At 38.9% G+C, this 23,346-nt stretch overlaps 1 protein-coding gene across 1 annotated transcript in view; it reads left to right on the top strand.

Moving 5' to 3' along the window:
- Nucleotides 1-23,346, top strand: part of Mroh2b (maestro heat like repeat family member 2B) — a 62,249-nt gene that overhangs the window by 32,078 nt on the left and 6,825 nt on the right. Inside the window, exons 23-37 of the mRNA XM_033760720.1 lie at nucleotides 1,040-1,159; nucleotides 1,349-1,428; nucleotides 9,100-9,235; nucleotides 9,328-9,423; nucleotides 9,690-9,779; nucleotides 10,157-10,277; nucleotides 12,282-12,379; nucleotides 15,420-15,572; nucleotides 17,308-17,465; nucleotides 17,955-18,081; nucleotides 18,551-18,738; nucleotides 20,230-20,370; nucleotides 20,752-20,866; nucleotides 21,442-21,588; nucleotides 23,137-23,319. Of these exons, the coding sequence (XP_033616611.1) occupies nucleotides 1,040-1,159; nucleotides 1,349-1,428; nucleotides 9,100-9,235; nucleotides 9,328-9,423; nucleotides 9,690-9,779; nucleotides 10,157-10,277; nucleotides 12,282-12,379; nucleotides 15,420-15,572; nucleotides 17,308-17,465; nucleotides 17,955-18,081; nucleotides 18,551-18,738; nucleotides 20,230-20,370; nucleotides 20,752-20,866; nucleotides 21,442-21,588; nucleotides 23,137-23,319 (1,953 nt within the window). The remainder of the gene's footprint in view (nucleotides 1-1,039; nucleotides 1,160-1,348; nucleotides 1,429-9,099; nucleotides 9,236-9,327; nucleotides 9,424-9,689; nucleotides 9,780-10,156; nucleotides 10,278-12,281; nucleotides 12,380-15,419; nucleotides 15,573-17,307; nucleotides 17,466-17,954; nucleotides 18,082-18,550; nucleotides 18,739-20,229; nucleotides 20,371-20,751; nucleotides 20,867-21,441; nucleotides 21,589-23,136; nucleotides 23,320-23,346) is intronic.

The following is a 23,346-nucleotide window of genomic DNA, read 5'->3' as shown; positions in this document are numbered from 1 at the left end:
ATAGATAGATAGATAGATAGATAGATAGATAGATAGATAGATAGGTAGATAGATAGATGATAGATGATAGATAGATAATATAGATGATAGATACATATAGATAGATAGATGATAGATAGATAGATAGATAGATAGATAGATAGATAGATAGATAGATAGCAAACCATACTTATTTAAAATTTAGATACATATAGATAGATAGATGATAGATAGATAGATAGATAGATAGATAGATAGATAGATAGCAAACCATACTTATTTAAAATGTCAACCATAGATCTTCTTCTGATTTGATATCTTTGATATCAATGAAAGGGTCACAATACTGTATGTAACTAGTTAATCTGATTCTGAATCCAGGACTCATGAGCCTAATCAAGGACAGAACAAGGAACTCTGTTGTGGTTCCAGGTGGTTTAGAAAATAAGCTGTAACTAGAGCAGTGTTTTTCAAATTGTGGGTAGGCCCCACCTGTGGACCATGATGTCAAGTTAATAGGCCACAAAGGCCAAAAAAAATTTATTGAAAAATGTAAAAGGAGAATAGAAAGTTTTCTACTATTATCTGTTTCTTCTTTGTAAGAGAGAATCTTTTTTGTCTACATCCACACTCTACTTTGAAAATGATACACAGTGTATTGACTATTGTTATTCTCTAAATTTGTTATGAAATTTTGTTTTATTTTTCACACAAATAATAAAACCCTTACAGAAAAAAGGAATCTATACTGCATATAGCAACAGCAAATATCTTTTCATTGAATTAAACATTAGCCATATTTTTTACAAGTAAATACTGAATGAAAATGTAAACTATTTTCTACTGTGGGTTTATGGTCAAAGATGTGAAGCCAGTGCTCTAGAAAAATTTCAGTCTATGATCAGGGTGGAAAGGTAGAGAGTAGTAACCTATGCTTCTCAACTTCCCTGAAATTTACAACCTAGATTAGAATAGAGATGACAAAGGCAGCGAAGATTCATTTCAACCACTCTACTGTGGTGGTAAGTTCTAGCTTGGACTGAGAGCCATTTCACTTCAGGACATGGACCTGCAGATGAGTTTCATAAGAAGCATCACAGAAATTGGCATTGCTGTCCAAGATGCTGAGGACCAGAGCTTCCAGTTTTCCTACAAGCAGATGCTAATCAGTCAAATGCTGGTGAGTGTGCGGAAAAGGAGAGAGGAAGGCCCTGAGGTATCCCACTTAAAACCTGGAGGACTCCCCAGTAGCACATAACAGATCTCTGCCATCTTTCAGAACCTAGGGCACCCAAAGGCCCAGTGAAGTTGGAGCTGCATCTGAGAACTTGCCTGAATCCTTTTAAAACATTTCTTTCTTGTGTTGCAGGACTTCGTTCGGGATGAGCCCCTGGATTCCTTGGCTAGCCCTGTAAGGTGGAAAGCCTTAATTGCCATTAGATACCTAAGGTAGAGAAATTGTTATTCTCATTGAAAAGGTGTGTGCACCCCCTCCTTCTCTTCCTTATCAACGGACAAATCTGGCAGTGTGGACCCCAGTACACATCCCCAGAGTGAACACACTTCATTATTTTCGATAGGAGCATTGTCTCCTTTCACAGTTACCACACTGGCAGAGAAGCTGATCATTTGACTACTGTTAAAGAGCTGCTCAGCAGACTCAGATTTATTGATAGATGAGACTGAAATTTCTGTGAAAAAAAAAATATATATATAATAGTAGATCTTGGCTTGCAAGTAAATTTCAGTCTTCTTAATAAAAATTGAGTAAAAACCTACTCACATTCTAGGTGGTTAGCAACAATAAATCTGAAGAACAAAATAATTTTAAGCAAGTTTTTTACATCAGAGTTCCCACTTCAGTAAAATAAATACAACTTTATTGTTAAAATCTGGAAACTATCTAAAATTTTAAAATAGTAAACATTAATCATAGTCACCATATTGTTAACATTTTGACATTCTTCCTTCAAGTGTATATTTCTGGTCTTGTTTTTATTATAAAATTAAAGTCCTATTCAATATGATTACCCTGCTTTTTCTAATTTCATATTATATGCTCCAGTATTATTCTCAGTTCTTCACAAACATTTTTAAATGTTTGCTTATGTTAATATACTGCATAGAATTTCTTAGTCATCTCTAAGTGTAAAAATTCAGTAGTATTAAGTACATTCACATTGCTGATCAATATGTCTCCAGAGCTTTTTTAAAATTCTACAACTCTATGCATATTGAACAATGACTCCTTGCTCTTCACCCTCTACCTCTGGCTATCACTCACCATTCTATTTTCTGTGTCTGTGAATTTGTCCACTCCAGATACCCAAGGGGAATCAGCATGTGGCACCGTGATAAAGTGCTTGCCAGGCACTCACAAAGCTATGGGCTAAAGGGTTGAATCCACAGTACCATATGAGAGAGAGAGGGAGGAGGAGGAGGAGGAGGAGAAGGAGAAGGAAAAACAAGGAGGGGAAGTAGGGGAGCAGGACGAGGAGTAGGAGGAAGATGAAGAGATGTAGTATAACAAAGAAAACCTTAGTTGAAAATAGGCTTTGTAAAGTATTTTACCAATAACACAGAGAAAACATTGATTCTCTTTCTCTACTCTTTACCTCCACTTCTTCTTCCTTAAAATGAAGAGCTTTGAGTGAATTTTTACAAACACCCTTATAAGTCTGTCTGTGAATTCCTAAATTAACCAAAAGACATTTGTCAGATGACTGTGAAGATGAGAGAGAGAGAGAGAGAGAGAGAGAGAGAGAGAAATACCAGATACCTTACAGAAGTGAAATCATACCATATTCTTTATGTGATATATTTATTCACTTATAACTCCCTTAAGATCCATCTGTGCTGCCAAAATTTTATTCATTTTTAAGCTAAATAACATTTTATTTTATCTACTAGATGTGATCAAAATACAGTGACTATTTAAATTCTAACATTTTATTACAGTAAAGGACACATTGCAGTTAATACACCTTGAAACACTCCTACTATCTTTAAACACATTTATCTCATGGTTCTTCCCACTTTCTGGAGCATTTTTGGAAATAAGCTCTCACGAGTATCCTTAGTAAGTTTCTTAGTTACTTTCTTATGCCTAAAACACCCTATTCAACACCCAAAACTCTAAGGAGAAAACGTTTATTTTGGCTCACAGCTCATAGAGGTTTCAGTCCATAGTTGGAGGGAAGCATGGAGAGGGGTATTGCGGGGGAGAAAGAGCTCCTGGCCTGCTGACAGAGAGAGAAAGAGGCATCAAAGGAGGAGAAGGGAGACACACCCTTCCAGGCCACAGCATCAGTGACCTACCCCCTCCAAGCAGGCTTTACCTCCCAACATCACACTGAGCCATAAACTCATCAGTGCACAGTCTATTGATGAATTACTTCTCAAAATTATGAGCAGACAAAACTTTCGGGTGACACCTAGATACAAACCATAACACTGTGATCCATAATACAATAAATAAATAAATGCTGCTGCCAAGTGCCATCCATGGGAGGGTAGGCTTACAGAAACATTATGATGTGTCCTCATCCACCTTATTTACCAGATCTGGCATCACGTAAATTTTGACTTTTCCCCGAAGTCAAAATAACCACTGAAAATAAACATTTGGAATTAGTGCAGGGCATTGAGGCCGCCATGACAGCACAAGTAAAAACACTTACAGAGAAGCACTTCCAGAACTGCTTCTGAAAGTGGCAAAAATGACCAGATAAGTGTTCTCAAAGAGAATGGGAATGTTTTGAAGGTAATGAATGGCAATATATCTTGTACTGTAATCGATTTTGAAAATGTTAAATAGTCACTGTATTTTTAGATCACACCTCGTATATGCTACAGATTATTACCCACTCATCCATCCATGAAGACTTCGGTTACTTCAAATTTTTAGCTATACTGAATTATGCTCTTTTGTATGTGGTTGTACAAATACCTCTTCAAGATATTTTAGTTATTTGAGGCACATATCTGGAGTGAAGGTCTTGGATCATATAGCAATTCTATATTTTATTTTCTGAGGACTCTCCATATTGTTCTCCATATCAATGGCACCATTTTGTGGTCCCATAAACAGTGCAAAGGAGTTCAAATTTCTTCACATTTTCATCAATATTTGTTATTTTCTGGTATTTTTGGAGTAAACTTTCTAATGAGCAGGAGATATCATCTTATTATGGTTTTGATTTTTATTTCTCTACTAATTAGTGATATTGAACACCATTTCATGTGGTTTTGGCCATTTGTATATCTTCTTTAGAGAAACATCTGTTTAAATCCTTATCCCACTCATTATATCAAGATTTTTGTTTTGTTTTTTTGTCTTGGCTGAGTCATAGGAATTCTTCATATGTTCTGGAAACTAGCCCTTTATCAGATATATGCTTTACAGATATTTTCTTCTATAGGTTTCTGTATACTCTGTGTCCCTTGATCACAGAAAGTTTTACATTTCATATACTTCATTTGTCTATTCTTGCTTTTGTTGCTTGTATTTTTGGTGTTATTTTCTTTCTTCTTTAAATTAATTTTATTGGTACATTTAATGTATACAGTATAATGACATTCATCATTGAAAATTTGCAACTTTGCATAATCCTTCTGGGTTCTTATTGTTTTCCCCATTCCCCTGCCCTCCCTTCAACCCCTCTATCCCTCCCTATTTACAAGGACTTTGTTTCCATTTTTTCATATTAATTCCATTCGTTTCTTCCCTTTCCCCTATCCCACCCACTTCTCCTTGCCTTTTGCCCCTTTTTTTTCCTATTTCACATTGTCTGTTATACCTTTTAGTTCTTATTTAGACTTTTAGTTTCTCATAATAGAGAAACTATTTGGGATTTACACGTGTGTCTTATTTATTTAATTTAAGAATATCACCTCTATGTACATCTACTTAGCTATAAATGTTTCTAATTTCTCATTTTTTATGGCTGAGTAGTAATCCACTTTATAAACACACACACACACACACACACACACACACACACACACACACACACATGCATGCACTTTCTTTATCCAGTCTTCAGTTAATGGGCAATTGGGCTGCTTCCAAGTGTTAGCTATTGCAAACTGTGCCACTATGAATATGGGTGCACATATATCACTGTGGTATGATTCTTTTAATTCTTTTGGGAAGATACCCAGCAGAGAAATAGCTGTGTCAAATGGGACCTCTAATCCTAGTTCTCTGAGGTATCTCCATACCGATTTCCATAGGGGTTGCACAAATCTACACTCCCATCAGCAGTAGAACAGTGTTTCGTTTTCCACTCTGCCTACCAGCATTTGTCATTGGTTTATTTCATGATGAAAGCCATTTTTTCTGGGGTGAGGTGAAATGTCAGCATTGTTTTCATTTGCATCTCTTGAATGATCAGTGATGTTTTGCGTTTTCCATATGTTTATTTGCTATTTCTACTTCTTTGTCTGAGAATTGTCCATTCATTTCAGATGCCCATTTCTGGACTGGGTCTTTAAATTTTGGAAGTGTGATTTTAAATTATTAAATATTCTAAATAGTAGACCTTTGTCTGAGGAACAACTGGTGAAAAAATTTTCCCACATTGTGGGTCATCTCTTCACACTGTTGGTCATTTCTCTTGCTGTGCAGAAGCTTTTTATTAAGATCCCACTTGTTGATTGTGCTAGTTCACAGGCAACTGAGGTTTTGTTTGTGAAATATTTTCCTATGCCAATGTCTTCAAGAGTTCTACCTAACCTCTCTTCCAGCCAGTTTAGTGTTTCTATTTTAACATTATTTCTTTAATCCATCTCAATTTTAGTTTACTTCATGGTGAGAGATATATGTCTAGTTTTAATCTTTGGCAAGTGGACACCCAGTTTTTCCAGTACCATTTATTAAAGAGGCTATCTTTCTTCCAGTGAGGGTATTTGGCTCCGTTGTCAAAGATGAGGTGGCTGAGTGTGTCTGGAGTTGTTTCTGCATCTTCTAATCCATTCTACAGGTCCTCAGGTCTGTTTCTTTGCCAATACCATGCTTTTTTTAAAAAAAACTAACAGGAGTTTTACAGTATAATTTCAAGTTGGGGATTGTGATATGCCCTACCTTGTCTTTATTGCCTAGAGTTTTCTTTTGCTATTTTAGTTCTCTTCCTGTTCCAAATGAATTTTTGGATTGTTTTCTCAAAGTCGATGAAGTATTCTGCTGGAATTTAAATTGAGATTGTATTAAATCTATACAGAAGTTTTGGAAGTATGACCATTTTCATTATGTTGATTCTTCCTACCCAGGAGCAGGGGATGTCTTTCCATTTTCTGATATCCTCTTCAATCTTTTTTTTTTTTTTTCAGAATGCTACAGTTTTCAGAGTAGAGGTCTTTGAATTATTTTTTTAGGTTGATTCTGGGTATTTCAATTTTTTGGATGCTATTGTGAAAGGAATTGCCCTATTTCTCTCTCAGTGAGTCTGTTTTCATATACAGGAAAGTTATTGATTTTTGTGTATTAACCTTGTATCCAGGTACATTACTGAATTTGGTTATTAAATCTAGAAGATTTTTGGTGGAGTTCTTGGGTTCTTCTACATAGAGTATTGTGTCATCTGCAAAAAATGACAATTTGAGTTCTTCATTTCCTATCTTTATTCGTTTTATTTCTTTCTCTTGTCTAATTGCTGTGGCTAATGTTTCCAAATCTATATTGAACAGTAACTATGATAGTGGACATCCTTGTCTTGTTCCAAATTTTAGTGTAAAGGATTGCGATTTTTGATCTTTTAGTATGATATTGGCTGTTGGTTTTTCATAGATAGTTTTTATCAGATTAAGGTAGAGACCATCTGTTCTAATTTTTTGTAAGGTTTTTATCATGAATGCATGTTGGATTTTGTTGAATGCTTTTTCTGCATCTATTAAAATGATCATATGTCTTTTGTCTTTGGCTCTATTAATATAGTGTATTACATTTATTGATTTGTGTATATTGAATCACCCCTGCATCCCTGGGATGAATCTGACTTGGTCAGGGTGTATGATCTTCTTGATGATCTTCTGCATTCTATTTGCCAATATCTTATTAAGGATTTTTACATCTATGTTCATTAGTGAGATTGGCCTATAGCTCTCTTTTTCAGTTGGATCTTTCTCTTCTTTTGGGATCAAGGTGATACTTGCTTGAAGGAATGAATTCAGGAGTATTGCTTGCCTTTCAATTTCATTGAAGAGTTTAAGCAGGAGCCACAGTAGTTCCTCTCTAAATGTCTTGTACAATTCAGCAGTGAAGCCATCATGGCTAGGGCTTTTCTTAGTTGGTAAGCTTTTGATTATGTATTCAATTTCATTGATTGATACTGGGTTGTTTAGAATTTTTAGGTCATCTTCATTCAACTTTGGTAATTTATACATATCTAGGAATCTGTCCATTTCTTCTGTATTTTCCATATTATTGGAATATAAGTTCTCCAAGTAGGTACTGATGATCCCCTGGACTTCTGTTGGGTCCATTGTAATTTCACCTTTTTCATTCCTAATTGCATGTGTTTGAGCCTTTTCTCTCCTTTTTTTTTTTTTTTTTTTTTTTTTTTTTTTTTTTTGAGAAGTTTGGCTAAGGGTTTGTCAATTATGTTTATTCTTTCAAAGAACCAACTCTTGGCTTCATTGATTTTTTTTGTATCATTCTCTTAGTCTCCACTGCATTAATTTCTGCCCTGACCTTTATAATTCCTCCCTTATATGAGCTTGGGGTTTGTCTTGCTCTTCTTTTTCTAGAAGTTTGAGGTTCAGCATCATATGGTTTAATTAGGCTCACTCTGTTTTCCTAATATGAGTATTCACTGCTATGATTCTCCTTCATAAAACTGATTTCATTGTGTCCCATAGATTCCGATATATTGTATTGTCGTTATCATTTCATTGTAGAAACTGTCTGATTTCAATTTGTGAGTTTCTTTTTGAATTAAGTGTGTTTCTTGTAAGCAACATATTATTGGATCTTGCTTCTTGACCCATTTTGCCAGTCTATTTCTTTTGATTGGTGAATTAAGACCATTATGCTGAAAAAGAGCACCTTAGGAACTTCATGAATACCAAACCAGCATTCCAAAAAATTTTAAACAATATCCTAGGACAAGGCAAAGAGGATCACAGCCCCAGGAAGCCCAGCAGAATGACTCCATTAAGCATAACAAGAAATTAATGTAAAGAGGGAGAATCCAACAAAAAGAAAAAGTCATAACAAGGATAAGTCAATACATATCAGTTATTAGCATCCATGTTAATGGTCTTAATTCACCAATTTTCTGTAGTAATGACTGTGGTGTTTTCATGGGTGACAAAATTCATTAAATTGTACAGCTTAAATGGATGCCTCAATATGTTGGATTTTTTTAAAGGAGCTTGACAATAAAGATGAGAAGAAACTAGAGTTTTCCTGAATAGTAGTAACTCTTATTCCCCTCTAAGGGAACCTATTTTCACAATCTCCTGATAGTATCATATTTTTTATTTCTTGTTCATTTGATAGCTGACAAGCGGTTATCCATCATCTTAATTTACATTTATTGAATAACAAATGGGGTTTTTCGTATTTGCTGAATATTTACATTTTCCCAAATCATGTCAGCTTTTCTTCCGATCCTTATTATTTCTAGTCAATAGGAAATGTCTGAAAGGGGAAAGAAAGGAAAGAAGGGAGGAAAAAAGATTCCTGTGTTGCTTCTTCACTTATACATCCATGCAAAGTGACAGCACTGCGTAAAAGACAAGAGGATATATGAAATTAATAAAATTCATGGCCAAAGTCTTAGAATTTAGTTGAAACCTCCCCCCACACACAAATGGATAAAGTGAATAGATAATATTATTGCAGATGTATAATAAAGGGTTAATGGAAAGGTGATAGATAATTTGCACATTGCTCTAAATCAGGACTGAAACATATTGACTGTGCTCACCAGTGTAGTCTGATTCTGTGTCTCCAGGCTCTCCGTGCTTCTGTCATCACCTCCCTTGACTTCTGAGCATTTCAGAAAATGGGTTACATGTACCATGTGTCCAGATTTGATTGGCAGATCTCAGCGACTCTACAGGGTAGGCTGTGTTTGTAATCATAATATATATTCCTCCACATGGTTCCCATTTCAGTCAACTGAAACCTCAGCTTCCACTAAATGACCACCTCAATATTCTTGAAGAGAATATTCGAAGGCTGCTACCTCTTCCGCCTCTAGAAAAGCTCACAAGCCAGGGTGAGACAGACAATGACAAGGATCACATTAACGTACGTGGCAGTGAGGACAGGGCTGGATGGGAAATGGCGGTGGGACTTCGTTCTCTCACTGCAGCCTCGCTCACACTCTTGTGTGATTTCAGTTTCTGTATGAGCGGTCCATGGATGCTCTAGGTAAGCTTCTGAGGACCATGATGTGGGACGACGTGGACGCAGAGAGCTGTCAAGAGATGTTTAACGTGAGTACAGCCACCACTTCCACTTATCCTCTCACTCCCTGGTCTGTCCTCCAGGGCACTGTGAGAAGCTCTACCTCCTTTTTCACCTGGAGACAGCCAGCCTGACCCACTCACCCACCACAGAGTCCTCTTAGAAACTGTTCTTGAGGAGGTGGGCACTCTCTTTCAGGGGAGACGGGGGGAGGGGCCACGACAGAGAGGGAAAGAATGAAACTAAATGAATATGAAGAATGTTGAAGAAACGGACATTTTTTCCTCATCCACAGCTTCTCCGAATGTGGCTTGTTTCACCAAAAGAGTGGGAAAGAGAAAGAGCATTCCAGATCACTGCAAAAATACTGACGAATGATATCGAGGCAAGTCATCCCCAGAAATAGATTCCGCAGGGACTTCTGGGGCAACTCAAGCCCGCAAACTCCTGCCTGGTGGACCTTGGGCCTCAGAGCAAAGGGCCTCCCTCCCGGAGGTCTCCTGAGTTCGCCTCTGACTCCGGAGTGAAGCAGAGCCCTAGAATCCTACCAAGTGCTGTCTTGACATTCTTGCTCGCTTGGTCACTTCTCCACTGCTCTTAAGAAATCAGACACCTTTCAGGGAAGTTTTGGATTCGATTTCATTTTAAGGATCTGAGAGAAAACAAGGGACTGGAGATCTGGTGCAGGGAATAGCTATTGTGGGGAATATCAGGGACATTATGAAAGTGCCTTATCACACAGAAGCCTCCTTTGTCTCTCAGGCACCAGAGAACTTCAAGATTGGTTCACTGCTGGGGCTCCTGGCTCCTCACTCCTGTGACACCCTGCCCACCATCCGTCGGGCAGCTGCTAGCTCGACTATTGGGCTGTTTTGTATGAAAGGTGAGAGAAAGGTGGTAAACCCACAGACTGAAGAAGATAATCATTTTCTTTGCCTTCAACTTTTCTCCTTGTGCAGCTACATCTCTCTCTCTCTCTCTCTCTCTCTCTCTCTCTCTCTCTCTCTCTCTCTCTCTCTAGTCTTTTGTCAGGAATCCTCACCTACTCTGCAGTTCACTCTTTTTCAGTTCTAACACATTATGTCACAGAATTTCTCTCTCCCTTGGATCTGAAGTAAATCATATTTTTCCTCAGTGATTCTGTTTTCCTGGGTTGTTTTTAAAGGATAATGCTGAAGCATTATAAAGGTTGCAGTAGGTACAATGTTTTGAAAGTCTCCAATTTAAATCACTGAGCAATTGCACATATTACCAATGCTTCCTCTATCACATTATTTTCTTCTGGAGAAAATTTCACTATTACAACGCTAGGTAACTTTCAAATTTCCCTAAGTAAGACAACTTTGTGGAGGTTTTTCCAGTTTACAAGCAGGGCCTCCTCCTGTTTTCGAAGAATATATGAAAAAATATCAAAGCTAGAAAATATTAAGAAATATTAGAACATTGGTATCAGGCTGAAACTGACTATCAAGGCCACTTAATCAGGTTAAATCATTCAGTGTTTCACCAGTGAAAATCCTACACTGGGTGGAGCCCAGGTGAAGCCTGGAACACTCAGTCTTAGTTTAATGTCATCTCATAACCATGTTCAATTCATTATTCCTTAGGATATCAAAGTATTTATTGAGTTCCTTTCCATGTGTCAAAAACTGCCTTAATCACAGAAATATTGTAAGTCTAACACTTATATAAGAAGAGCGCATTAAAGTCAAATGTTGGGATTTAGTTAAGGATGGATGGGGTTACATCAGTTCAAAAGAAAAAACCATTGAATAGCATTAGAAATTTGGATTCCATTATTGCGCTGCCTATTCTTTCTGTAGGCTATTTTATTTCATATATTTTTATGTGAAATACACAGAACTGAGGCCTTCATACACTCTTTATTATTAACAAGAAATCTCATACAACATTCTCTCCTCAGTTGATTGAATAAGCATGGTAGAGGGAGAGAAAAGATGAATTATCAAACACCTTCTGGGCACACATAACTAGTATGATACTACATTAAATACCCATGAATACTTATGGATGTTACTCAATCAGTTTTAAAATGAAAGATAAAAAAGTAAGAAAGGTTCCATTTGCCTGGACCACTGAAAGTAATGTAGCTGGGCTTTGACCCACGTATGTCTGACTCCTAAATCCATGTTTGTTCCATTGAGCTACAGTGCCATCCACAGAATGGTCTATATATTAGTTTCTACAATTAATATGCATTCAACAAGCAGAAAATTGTTACTGTTTAGGTCTGTGTTTATAAGTTGGTGTCAACAATCATGCAGTCGCTGATGTAAACTTACTATTACAATTTTAACATTTTAATTTTCCCCAAAGTGGTTCACTAAAAAATGAAACTTCAAAAAGTACAGCAGTCGATCAGAGTTATTGGAGCCTTGGTATCTGTGTTAGACACACCGGGGTTCAAATTCTGACTCTCCTAGTTTTTGCTCACTGTATGATTTCAGATAACTGGCTTCATGTGCCTTTCCCTTAGATTTAATAAAGTGTTTGTAAATGGGGAGGAGTGGAGGGGGTGAAGGGAGGGCAGGAACAAGGGTAAAAAATGAGAACCAAGACCTGTCATGCAAAGGTACAAGATCCCAATGATGAATGTAACTGTACTGTACACCTAGAATGTACCAACAAACTCAATTTAAAAAATTAAAAATAAATAAATAAATAAATAAAATAGGGAAATCAAGAGGGGAGTCTATTTCTGATGGTCTTTTCACAGGTAGAGCTAATCGGGCTGAGCCTTTGGTGTGTTGGTTAAAGAAATACAAGAGCAGAATTACTGTCCTGTCATAATGTAGCCTGCCTCCTCTTCATCTCTTTCTGGATCTTTGAAGTCTTATGTATTTCTTCCTCCCTTTCTTGACTGTAGGCATTCGTCTGGAAGTAGAAAGACTGCAGAATTTACAGGAAGGGCTAGAATGTGATGATGTGCAGGTCCATATCAAGATTTCCTCTAAGATAGCTAAGGTACCAAGTATGGAAGGCCAGATAAGGGATGTAAAGATGGTTCTGGGTTAATTTCCAAATGAATAAGCTAGAGCCTCCCCATTTTGAATGAAAGTAATAGTTTAGACACTCAAGCTAGACAAAAGACATTTTCTCCTGTCCTTTAACATTAGGTGTTTGTGGCTAGTCCACCCCTACTCGAGATCATGCTGTACTGTTGGAGACTTTCTGTGCGATGCAGAAATGGGTGGAATGGAAGGAACAAGAGCTTTGAAGCCAGTAATACACCCCCTGTGTACTCTTCTTGAAGCTCAGTTGACTCTTTTTCTTCAACAAACAAGGAAAATGACTACCTTTCGCTTCTCTGTTATTGTAAGAACACTCGGGTCTACTCAGTCATTCCCTCTGTCATGCATCCATCCACCCGTTGTCTCCTGAGCTACTCACATGTCAGACTCTGTGTTCCAGAGTGTAAGACACAGTTGTCCAACCTTTTGGCTTGTTTGGGCTGCACTGAGTGAAGGATTATCTCGGGCCATTTATAAAACATGCATTATAATTAATGTATATATGTAATAAAATGTTCGTTTCTTTACTTTTTAACTTAATAAATTATTCTACAAAGTAGCACAGCAAGCCACATTTCATAATTGAATCAGAAAACTAACATGTCTGGTTAATAACAATAAATGTCTGTCTTCACGGTAACACACAGGTAGGCAGGTTCAAATAAATACTATTACTGCTAGTCGCATACTATTTTCAAAGTCATGAATCCAATACACTCAGATTTCAACAGGACTGATTATACATGGCAAACACGACAGCACCCTCCCCTACAAAAATCCCATTATCACCTACATGGTTCATGCTCTGGTAGTGCATAATCAAGGCATGAGAAATACCACTAAATGCCACATAACAAAGAGAAAACAAGTCTACTTCTGATGTTTAAAAGTTTACAATCTTGTGGGCCATGTGACTAACTGTGATCTGTGAATGTGACATACCTGCTCTTGGGGTAGAAAACAACAAAATTCTTGCCTTCATTGAGATTCCATCCTGAAAAGGATCTGAAAAATTAATATGGTAATGATAATTTAGAAAAGTAAAGTGAAGTAAAGGAATAAGGGGAAGATGATCCTCTGAAGAGAGCCAGTTTTAAAAAAGAAAATTATGCAACTGCTTTGGAAAAAAATTTCCAGACAGAGGCAAAATAGCAAGTGCAAAGGCCCTGAGGTCATGAAAGAGATAAAGCAATGTAAGAGATAGCAGGCCCTGATACTCTTAAGTGAAAAAAATAGGACACACATGTGTAAATACCAAACAGTTTCTCTGCTATGAAAAACTAAAAGTGTAAATAAGGATCAAAATATATAATTGATAACGTGTAATAGGAAAAGGTCTAAAGGAGTATAGGAAGTGGGAAGGGTAGAGGAAAGGAAAGAAGGGAAAAGAAAAAATATAAGAAAAGGAAAAAATGGAAGCAAAGTTTTTTAAATAGGGAAGGTGGAAGGGTGAAGGGAGGGCAGGGACAAGGGGAAAAAATGAGAATCAAGACTTGTCATGTAAAGGTACAAGATCCCAATGATGAATGTAACTGTACTGTGTACCTAAAATGTACCAATAAATTTAATGGAAAAAATAGAGATAGCAGGGCCCAGTTCAAGGGCCTTCTAGTTATAAAAGACATTGATTTTTAGTTGAAATCAAAAGCCAATGGAGGTTTTGAGCAGAAGAGTCCAGACCAATGCATGCAATTATGTCAGGCATCAAATGTACAAAAAGGCCCATCATCAATAAGACAGCATTGTCCATAATGTAGATTTTGCGCATGTGTATCACTGACATTTTCCACAAATTACAGTAGAACCAGAACATTGTGACAACATGCTCATCTTCAGGACAGAATGTATTTTCCTGATTTGGAAAGGTCTGCAGGGCCTAATGGTGCTTCTGAGAGAAGGCCAGGCTCATATTTCCACAGAGTCATTCCCGATGCTGGGGGAGACTAGACACGGGGTAGGAAAAGCAAAATTAATAGAATGAGTTTGAACACCTGCAAGAATCTAGGCCTTAGATGACTCAGCTGGGACCAAGGTGGCAGCAGCAGAGACAATGAGAAATCAATGAGAGCAGGGGAGAGAAGCCAGCTGGGAGACGTAGACTAAAAGCAGTACTCTAGTCTTTTGGTTCTAGAACCATGGTAACTGAATATGCCAGGCATTCACAAGTGTCCATGGGAAAGAGCACATTTTTCCTCAATAAAACATCTCGGATCACTTGATGCGGGGGGAAAGACAGGGCCGGGAAAGCTGCTCAACCCTGCAGACCTGTTCTCATACGTACAAGCCACTACCATCTTGCTTAGTTGAAAGGCTACACAGTGTTCCTGAGACTCACTCAGGTCTGCCACCTTCTGCCTGCACCTCAGTATATGCACACAGTCGTGTGTGCTCATGTACACACATTGCTGTCAGTCAAACATTCCCTGTAGTCCTTCCATCTAGAGACCAAAATTGCAAAGTTTTTATCTTCTTGACTCTTAATATTGAAACATAAAGGACCAAAGCAGAGCCCATAATAATCTATTGTCTATATGGATTCCGTCAGCCACCCTGGATACTCAGCATGGCACTCAGTGTGACTGATTTAAACGAATTATCAAGGCTTTGCTATTCTTTGACAGACTCCCGTCATATTTCTATGATATGCAAAATATATATGAAAGTATTTCACAACAGAAAGAATTGCTATATAAATATTATGCATTTTTCCCATATGCAGTTTGTATCACTTTAGGTTTAGAGGGGAAATTGCCTCTTCAGGCTCGAGATTCAATAATATGAAATGACAAAAAGGCAACAAACACCCAGAAAAGATTAGAGATAAAAGGTCAGGCCTCTCCTATTTTCCCACTCTCATTGATCTTGGGTATTTGCTAGCTGTTAGGAAAGCCCGGTGATTTTCTGTATCCCATGGCAGACAATAGTAGTAATTTGTAGGTGTCCAGACATAAGGGGAAGCGTTTAGTAATGTGTCTCTTTGGGTGCATTCTCAGATTGTCTGTAAATTTACCCCAACTGATGAAATCCAGATGTTCCTGGAGGAAGCTCTGGACGGCCTGGAAAGCCTCAACCCCACGTGTATGAAGGCCTGCGGCATATGGATGATTGCGGCCCTGAAGGAGCACGGAGCTGCTCTGGAACACCAGGTGAGCTGAACGGCATTCTAGCCCTTCTGAAATGACAGGGCCACCACCGCATCTTAGTCTGCCCTATGATAGGCAGTGGACAAGAGTACAGAGTCTCAAGGCCTCTGTGGAGTGCTGTGCACACAGGACTCCTGGTGCGGCTTCCTCCATCGCCTCTATACTCGGGGTGTGAAAACTGTAAACAGTGCCCCCCCTCTATCTCTCTGGCTCTGAACAAGACCATTTGGGTTATGCAAATCTGGGTTGGGAGTTCTGCGAGGATGAAAGTGGCCAGATGGACACATTTGGGATGGCCATTCAGGGCCAGGAAAGCTGCTCAGCCCTGCAGCAATTCACACTCGTGTTTCAGCCCTCAGGTGTAAGGCTGGTGAGCAAGCTGCCACTGGGCTGGGGAAAAGTCCTCCGTCTTTCCTCCCAACTAAGTGTAAGAAGAATGAACAATTTAAATTCAGGAAGTTTAGTTAAGAACTCCAACTGGGGACACCTTTGTCCTGTCTTCTGAGTCAGACGGAATAGAAGCTATTCAAACACTAATAAGGAAGAAAGAAACTGAATGGAGGCATCTCAAGGAGAGGATAAAGTAGTGCTTGTCTGCATATCTCTAAGTCAGTTACTTTCGATTTAAAAATTCTCTAAAGCATGGGTTATTTAAGGGCATTAGAAATTACCCCTGTGCTAGCTAGGCATGGTGGCTCACGACAGTAATTTCAGTACTCTGGAAATCTGAGGCAAGAGGATCCAAAGATCAACAGTCAACTCAGGGACTTAGCAAGACCCTGTCTCAAAATAGGAAATTAAAAGTGCTTAGGATGTAGCTTAGAACAAAGACCCTGAGATGAATCTCTGGTCACAAAACAAAAATGGAAGTCAGGGAGGGAGGGAGGCAGAGAGAGAGGGAGGGAAAAGAAAATACTTCTGTGCTAATTTCCAATAAGTCATTTATTGAGCACATACACTATGATAGACACAGACTGGGCATGGAAGAATCCCCATGATAAACATGGAATGCCCATGTATTTCTGTGTTTAGCTGGAGTTTACGTGGACTCTATGGTTTGTGTTTTGGAAAGTATATGACACATACCCACCATTATACAGAATAGTTTCACAGCCCTACAAATCGCTATTCTCTGTCACTTCTTATATTTTTTCAATTTTAAATCTTTACCTGTGCTTTTCTGACAGGGATGCTCTCCTCCTCCATCTCCCTTTTGCCCTTTGAAGTTGCCAGATACACTTTAAGGCCTGGGCCAAATGCTCCCCGAAATGATGGCAGTTACCCTTTGCTCGCTGCCTGGAGCACATTCCTTGTGTTATCTGTGGCTGATCATTTCTGGAAATAAATTTCTTACCAGTTCCAAAGCATATTTTTTTTCAGATTAACACTCAAGATATACAAAGCACCTTTTTTGTTGAAAACGCCAGTTCTGACAGATATTCTTTATTAGATCACTACTCCTTTTGCAAAAGGGCCACCTCTTTTTCTCATCTTCAGTGTCCTCCCCACAGGGCCTGTACAACACACTCTTTCACCGGACTTTCACCAAACTGAGCTAAGAATAAACACTCAATTCGTCAACAGCCTTCATGAGTGAGAAATAAGCCATGTGTAGAATCAATTATTGCTTCTAATTATATTTGCAATTTATCGACCACCCACCTACAATGGTTCCTTCCCTGGGCGATTCATGTAGAAAGGAAATGGGAACCTAATATTTTATTTGGCTTCTTTCTAGCTACTGGAGATCCTGAGCACAATTCACCATCACATGCCAGTTCTCAGACAGAAGGAGGAAAGTTTCCAGTTTATGCTAGAAGCTGTCTCCCAGATAGCCAGCTTCCACATGAATGCGGTGGTTGTCAGCCTTTTACAGAAGCCGCTGCCCTTTGACAGGTAGACTCAAATTGGACTGGTCTCTTCTCCCAGGAAAAGCCACTCCTTGAGGCACCGGAGAAAGAATTATTGCTTGAGAGAGAGATAGCAAACAAAGGTTAAAAATATCTCACCTGAACAACTTAAAAATTGGTATTTGAATCACAAGTGTTTTCCAAATATCTTTATTGAATGATAATGATGTGTTATTTTTAATGTTCACCATAGGAATATGAGAACATTAGAAAGTATTCCTTCCCTGTGTGGTTGCCCAACATATGCCTATGTGAGAGTTTTTCATCTTGATGGATATTAACAAACCTCGATAAACCTAAGACCAGGGTGCTGAATCGTTAAATAAAACCTTCATTAGCCCCTGGCATGGCAACATATCCATCTACCCTTGATACTGTGATTAGTTTTCATGTGGTTTTAGAAGGAGTCAGATGGAAAAGCTCACAATCCGGGGAGCTGTGTTTTATCTATCAGCTTCCTGCCTTGCCTCTCTAGGGACACAAAGACACTGTGGAACGCACTGGCTGAAAACCCAACCTCCAGTGGCAAACTCATTCGAACCTTAATAGACAAACTGGAGACCAGGTTAGAAGATGACATCGCTGGGATGGATGCGATTTCAGTGAGTTGAACATTTCATCACTTCCTGGAACCGTGCCTTGTGCCCTAATCTGTTCCCACTTGGATCACGGGGCTTCTCCTCTCCTAGCCTAACTTTACTTCTCTTCATAACTTTGTGGATGGTCATGTTTGGAAGCAAGTTTCTCATCAGCCCCAAAGCATAGCTATGCACCTATATTTTCAAATAAGCCGTTGAGATATCCAAAGCACCTTTTTGTGTTGAAAAACTGCAATGCCAAATTTTTCCATTATTTGGTGTCACCCGGAAGTTGTGGTTCCAGCGCAGCATCCTGACAAACAGCCCGAGTGAAGAAGTCTGCAGACGAATTCCCCTTTTGTGTGTTTTAACCTGATCCTGGTCAACGTGGAAAACAATCCCTGGGGATGAAAACAAACTGAAAAATCAGTCCAGGGCAAAGACGGCCTTGAGGAGAGGAGACCATCTTACCAGAGGGCCTTTGTTCCCGCAGGTGGCCTGTGCTATGTATGAAGTTGTCTCAAGAGGAGTCCCAGTCACCGGCTTGTATCCAGAGCTGTTCACTCTCCTCCTGAAGCTGGTCAGCTGCACACTAGGCCAGAAGATGCCCGTTTCTACCTTCAGCAACAGGCGGCACGTGATGCAGAAGGGAGAATGGCAGCAGGCTCCAGACCCCTGCAGGTAAAATGGCCTGCACAGGGAGGCTTCCAGGGTGGTCCTGATCCCAGGCTCCCAAAGAGGGGCTGTGGGAGTCGGTACCAAATACTTGTGAAGAAGAAAGACTCTGTAGCCCTTAAGCTGCGACGCTGGCCTTGTGGTTCTTTTTCCTGGAACCAGTGTAGCTGCCCAGAACGAGAACATACAGAATGAACAGCTATTCTTCCTTGCCTAAATGGCCCACTCTATTTCCTTCGGCTTCCTTTGCTGAGATTATTCTAGGAAAACTCAGATTCTGTGATATTTAAGTTTACCAAGGAAGAAGAAAAATAAAAATAAATACCATATGTCATCAAGTCTAAGACTTCAGCAATTGAAAGAAGTAATATTGTTTGTGTAACATTGAGAAGAAAGACTTCCAATTAATCCATAAGTTAATGCTTTCTTGTACTTTTAAATTTCCATTTTATACTTATAAAAAAAGTTATGAGGATTCTTAGGTTCAGATACTCATGTTGATTTGTTTCCATTACCTTTGCATAACTTCATCCCAATGCCAAATCATTGTATAACCTTTTTAAAGGCATTTTAGGTAGCATTTAGACTCAACATGTGCAGTTCTAATAACACATGCGACTGTACTGAAATCACCAAAGTATAAAGATTACAAAGTATAAAGTACCTAAATCCAAGCATGCACTTGTGAACACAGAGATAGCAGCAACTATGTCACAATTACTGTCTGTCCAACAGCAATTGCACTTCAAATCCACTTCAAAGATACATCTTGATTTCAAAGGTACTGTTTGAGTATCAGTGAAATATGGTATTTTTAAATTTCCTTTTTAGGGGCTTTTTTCTCATGGGGAGTTGACAAGATTCTGTGGCATTATTTTTGTTTTGTTTCTTTTTCATTGAGTTTATTGGTACATTTTAGGTATACAGTACAGTTACATTCATCATTGGGATCTTGTACCTTTACATGACAGGTTCTTGCTTCTCATCTTTTCCTCATTCCCCTGCCCTCCCTTCACTCCCTCCTCCCTTCCCTATTTACAAAGAGTTTGTTTCCATTTTTTTTTCCTTTTCTTATATTTTTTCTGTTCCCTTATTTCCTTTCCCCTACCCTTCCCACTTCCCCTACATCTTTAGCCCTTTTCTTCCTATTTCATATTATCAATTATACGATTTGAATCTTATTTACACTTTTAGTTTTTTACAGCAGAGAAACTGTTTGTTATTTATACATGTGTATCTTATTTAGTTCACTTAAGAGTACAACCTCAATATGCATCCATTTTCTACAGCATTATTATTTACCAGCTAATGTCATCTGAATATCCCCTTTAACCCAAGACCTAAAAGCATGACCACAGGGCTGCATGTTTTTCTGTTCCACCACATCCATTAAGCCAAGTTGAGAGTGCATTTGGGGAAAGTGAACAGAGAACTTTGGAGTTCACAATTCCCTGTATGAGGTTGATTTACTCTTTCGATACCTACTCTCTCCTTTAGGCTCTCAACTGCAACTCTGAAGTGCTTGCAAGCCCAAGCCATGCGAGAAGGCCTTGCAAAAGAATCTGATGAGGGGGAAAATTTATGGACTCTGCTTAGCAATCCTGATACCCATTATATAGGAGTGTGTGCTCTCTCCAGGTAATATAAACATATGGTAGAACCAGGTAGACACAAAGGAGAAAGCCAAAAGCAACACAGTCAAATTTGCTGAGAGTAATTGACTCACCTGGGATTTATAGTTGAAGGAATATATCAAGGAAGGAAGAGGAAAGTGGAATTGGAATAGGTGATAGGATCAGCCCAAGCTCACCCTGCCTCACCTCCCCCACAAAAAATTCAAATACACAGCTCTAGGCAAGCTACATTTAATTTTGATAGTTGGTATTTCAAAATTTAAATCTTGGTGCTCTTCAATCAAGCATTCCTTTTTAGATAAATTATTGCCTGAGGAATAAATAAACTAAGATTCCTTCCATTGTTTAGAGAAAAAAGATCTCTGATAGACTTTGCATTTTCTAGGAGCATGGCAGTTTGGCAGCATGGCGTTGTATTGGACATCATGGAGCATCTACTCCCCTCTCTCACTTCCTCTTCAGAGAACTACCGCATAACAGGCACAGCTTTCTTCTCTGAGGCAAGAGGGAACAGCCATCAGAGCATGTTTACTGGGTTCCTCGGGGTATTTCTATGAGGTCTAGAGCTTAGTGAGAGCTGAAAGTAGAAGAGACAAGTTCAAGGGGAGCTTCACTAAAAGAGAGGATATCTCCTGCCAGGGACACCTAAGCAGGGAGTGGAAGAGAAATAAAAAAACTCCCTAAACCACTTCCTGCCCTCTGTCTGCCTTTTCAAGGCACAAAGCCAAATTTGGGAGGGACAAAGCAAAATGTGACCTAACACCATAATATTACTTACCCTTCCAACTCTGGAGTAAAGACTGCCTCAACCAATCCAGAGAAGGAACAATATCAGTAGCTCCTATTGTCCATGTACCATTTTTCCCTTGAGACTACAAGCATGCCCTTATCTAGGTACTCTTACTCTCATCATCACATAGCCTTGACATGTGGGCTGCTCATACCTAATGCTTAGCCCCTACAAGACCCCAGGGCTTCTTCCTCTGCTCCACAGCAATGAGCCCTCTATGTAATTGCATTTATGACCTCTTTGGCAACCTCCCTTAACTAAACTGGACAAGTGTATTTATTTCAGCTCATGAAGGAGCCAATACTTTGGAAGCATGGGAATCTGCGAGATGTACTGATTCTGATGGACCAGAGTGCTTGGGACTCCAATGCCACTCTAAGGCAAATGGCTATCCGAGGGCTCGGGAACACAGCATATGGGGCCCCTCACAAGGTAAACAGCATTAAAGAGAAAATAGTTCATAAGTAGAGTTTTTAAATAATTATTTACTAATCCACACCTGATAATTGCAGAGAAATTGAAAACCCCAGTATATTTGCTGAAGTGGTGGCTCTTGGGTTGAAGTATATGCAACACTAACAGAATTTCAATTTCCTCATATGGAGACTCCTACATTTCAGATACACACACACACACACACACACACACACACACACAGTCTTTGAGGTGAAGAGACCTTTTTTTTTTATTGAGTTTATTGGTACATTTAGGGATACAGTACAGTTACATTCATTGTTGGGATCATGTACCTTTACATGGCAAGTCTTGATTCTCATTTTTTTCCCCTTACCTCTGCCCTCCCTTCCCCCCCTCCTCCCCTCCCCATCTACAAACACTTTATTTTCATCTTTTCATTCTCTCATATTTTTTTCTTTTCCCTTTTTGTTCTTCCCCTACGTATCACACCTTCCCTACACCTTTAGCTCCTTTCCTCCCATTTCTAAATGTCAGTAATCTTATTAGAATCTTATGCATTGTTGCAGAATATTCACACCAGGGAAACTATTTGGTATTTACACATATGGGACTTATTTATTTCACTTAGGAGTATATCTTCAATATGTATCCATTTTCGTATGAATGAATCTATTCTCTCGCTCTTTATGGCTGAATAATATTCCATTTTATAGAAAAACCACAACTTCTTTATCCAGTTTCCAACGGATGGGCAAATAGGTTGTTTCCAAGATTTAGCTATTACAAACTGTGCCGCTATAAACATGGGTGCACATACTTCTCTGTGATATGATTCTTTTAGTTCTCTTGGAAAGATACCCAACAGAGGGATGGCTGGGTCAAATGGAACCTCCAGTCCAAGCTCTTTGAGGTATCTCCATATTGATTTCCATAGTGGTTGCACTAGTCTGCACTCCCACCAACAATGGAGAAGGGTTCCTTTCTCCCCACAACCCCGCCAACATTTGTTATTGTGTGATTTCTTGATAGCAGCCATTCTTTGTGGGGTGAGGTGGAATCTCAGTGTTGTTTTCATCTGCATCTCTCGAATGACCAGTGATGTGGAACATTTTTTCATATATTTTCTTGCTGCTTTCACTTCTTTGTATGAGAAATGTCTGTTCATTTCGGATGCCCATTTTTGGATCGGGTCTTTATATTTGGGGGGACTGATTGTTTTGAGTTCTTTATATATCCTTGATAATAGTCCTTTGTCTGAGGTACAGCTGGTAAAAATTTTTTCCCACATTGTAGATTGTCTCTTAGTTCTGCTAATGGTTTCTTTTGAAGTACAGAAGCTTTTTAGTAAGATGAGATCCCAGTTGTTGATTCTTTCTGCTAGTTCCCGTGCTACTGAGGATTTGTTCATAAAGTCTTTTCCTATACCAATGTCTTCCAGAGTTCTGCCTAACTTACTTTCCAGCAAGTTTAGTGTTTCTGTTTTAATATTTAGATCTTTAATCCATTTGGATTTTAATTTAGTGCATGGCGAAAGATAAGGGAAGAGACCTTATTTTTAAATAGGTGAAGAAGCATAAGCAGATAATTTTGGAATCTGTCATTAGAGGCCTGTATCATTTGGCTCGTACTGAAGTCGTCTGTGAAAGCCTGAAGGCTCTCAAAAAGATCCTGAAGCTTCTCACAGACAGGGATGTGAGCTTCTACTTCAAGGAAATAGTGCTCCAAACAAGAACCTTCTTTGAAGACGTAAGTGAGCCTGTTTAGGAACCTTCC

The sequence above is a fragment of the Fukomys damarensis genome, unplaced genomic scaffold, assembly GCF_012274545.1.
Source record: "Fukomys damarensis isolate Sample0158 unplaced genomic scaffold, DMR_v1.0_HiC HiC_scaffold_1, whole genome shotgun sequence".
NCBI classification, from domain to species: domain Eukaryota; kingdom Metazoa; phylum Chordata; class Mammalia; order Rodentia; family Bathyergidae; genus Fukomys; species Fukomys damarensis.
This window is presented reverse-complemented; position numbering and strand designations above follow the sequence as displayed.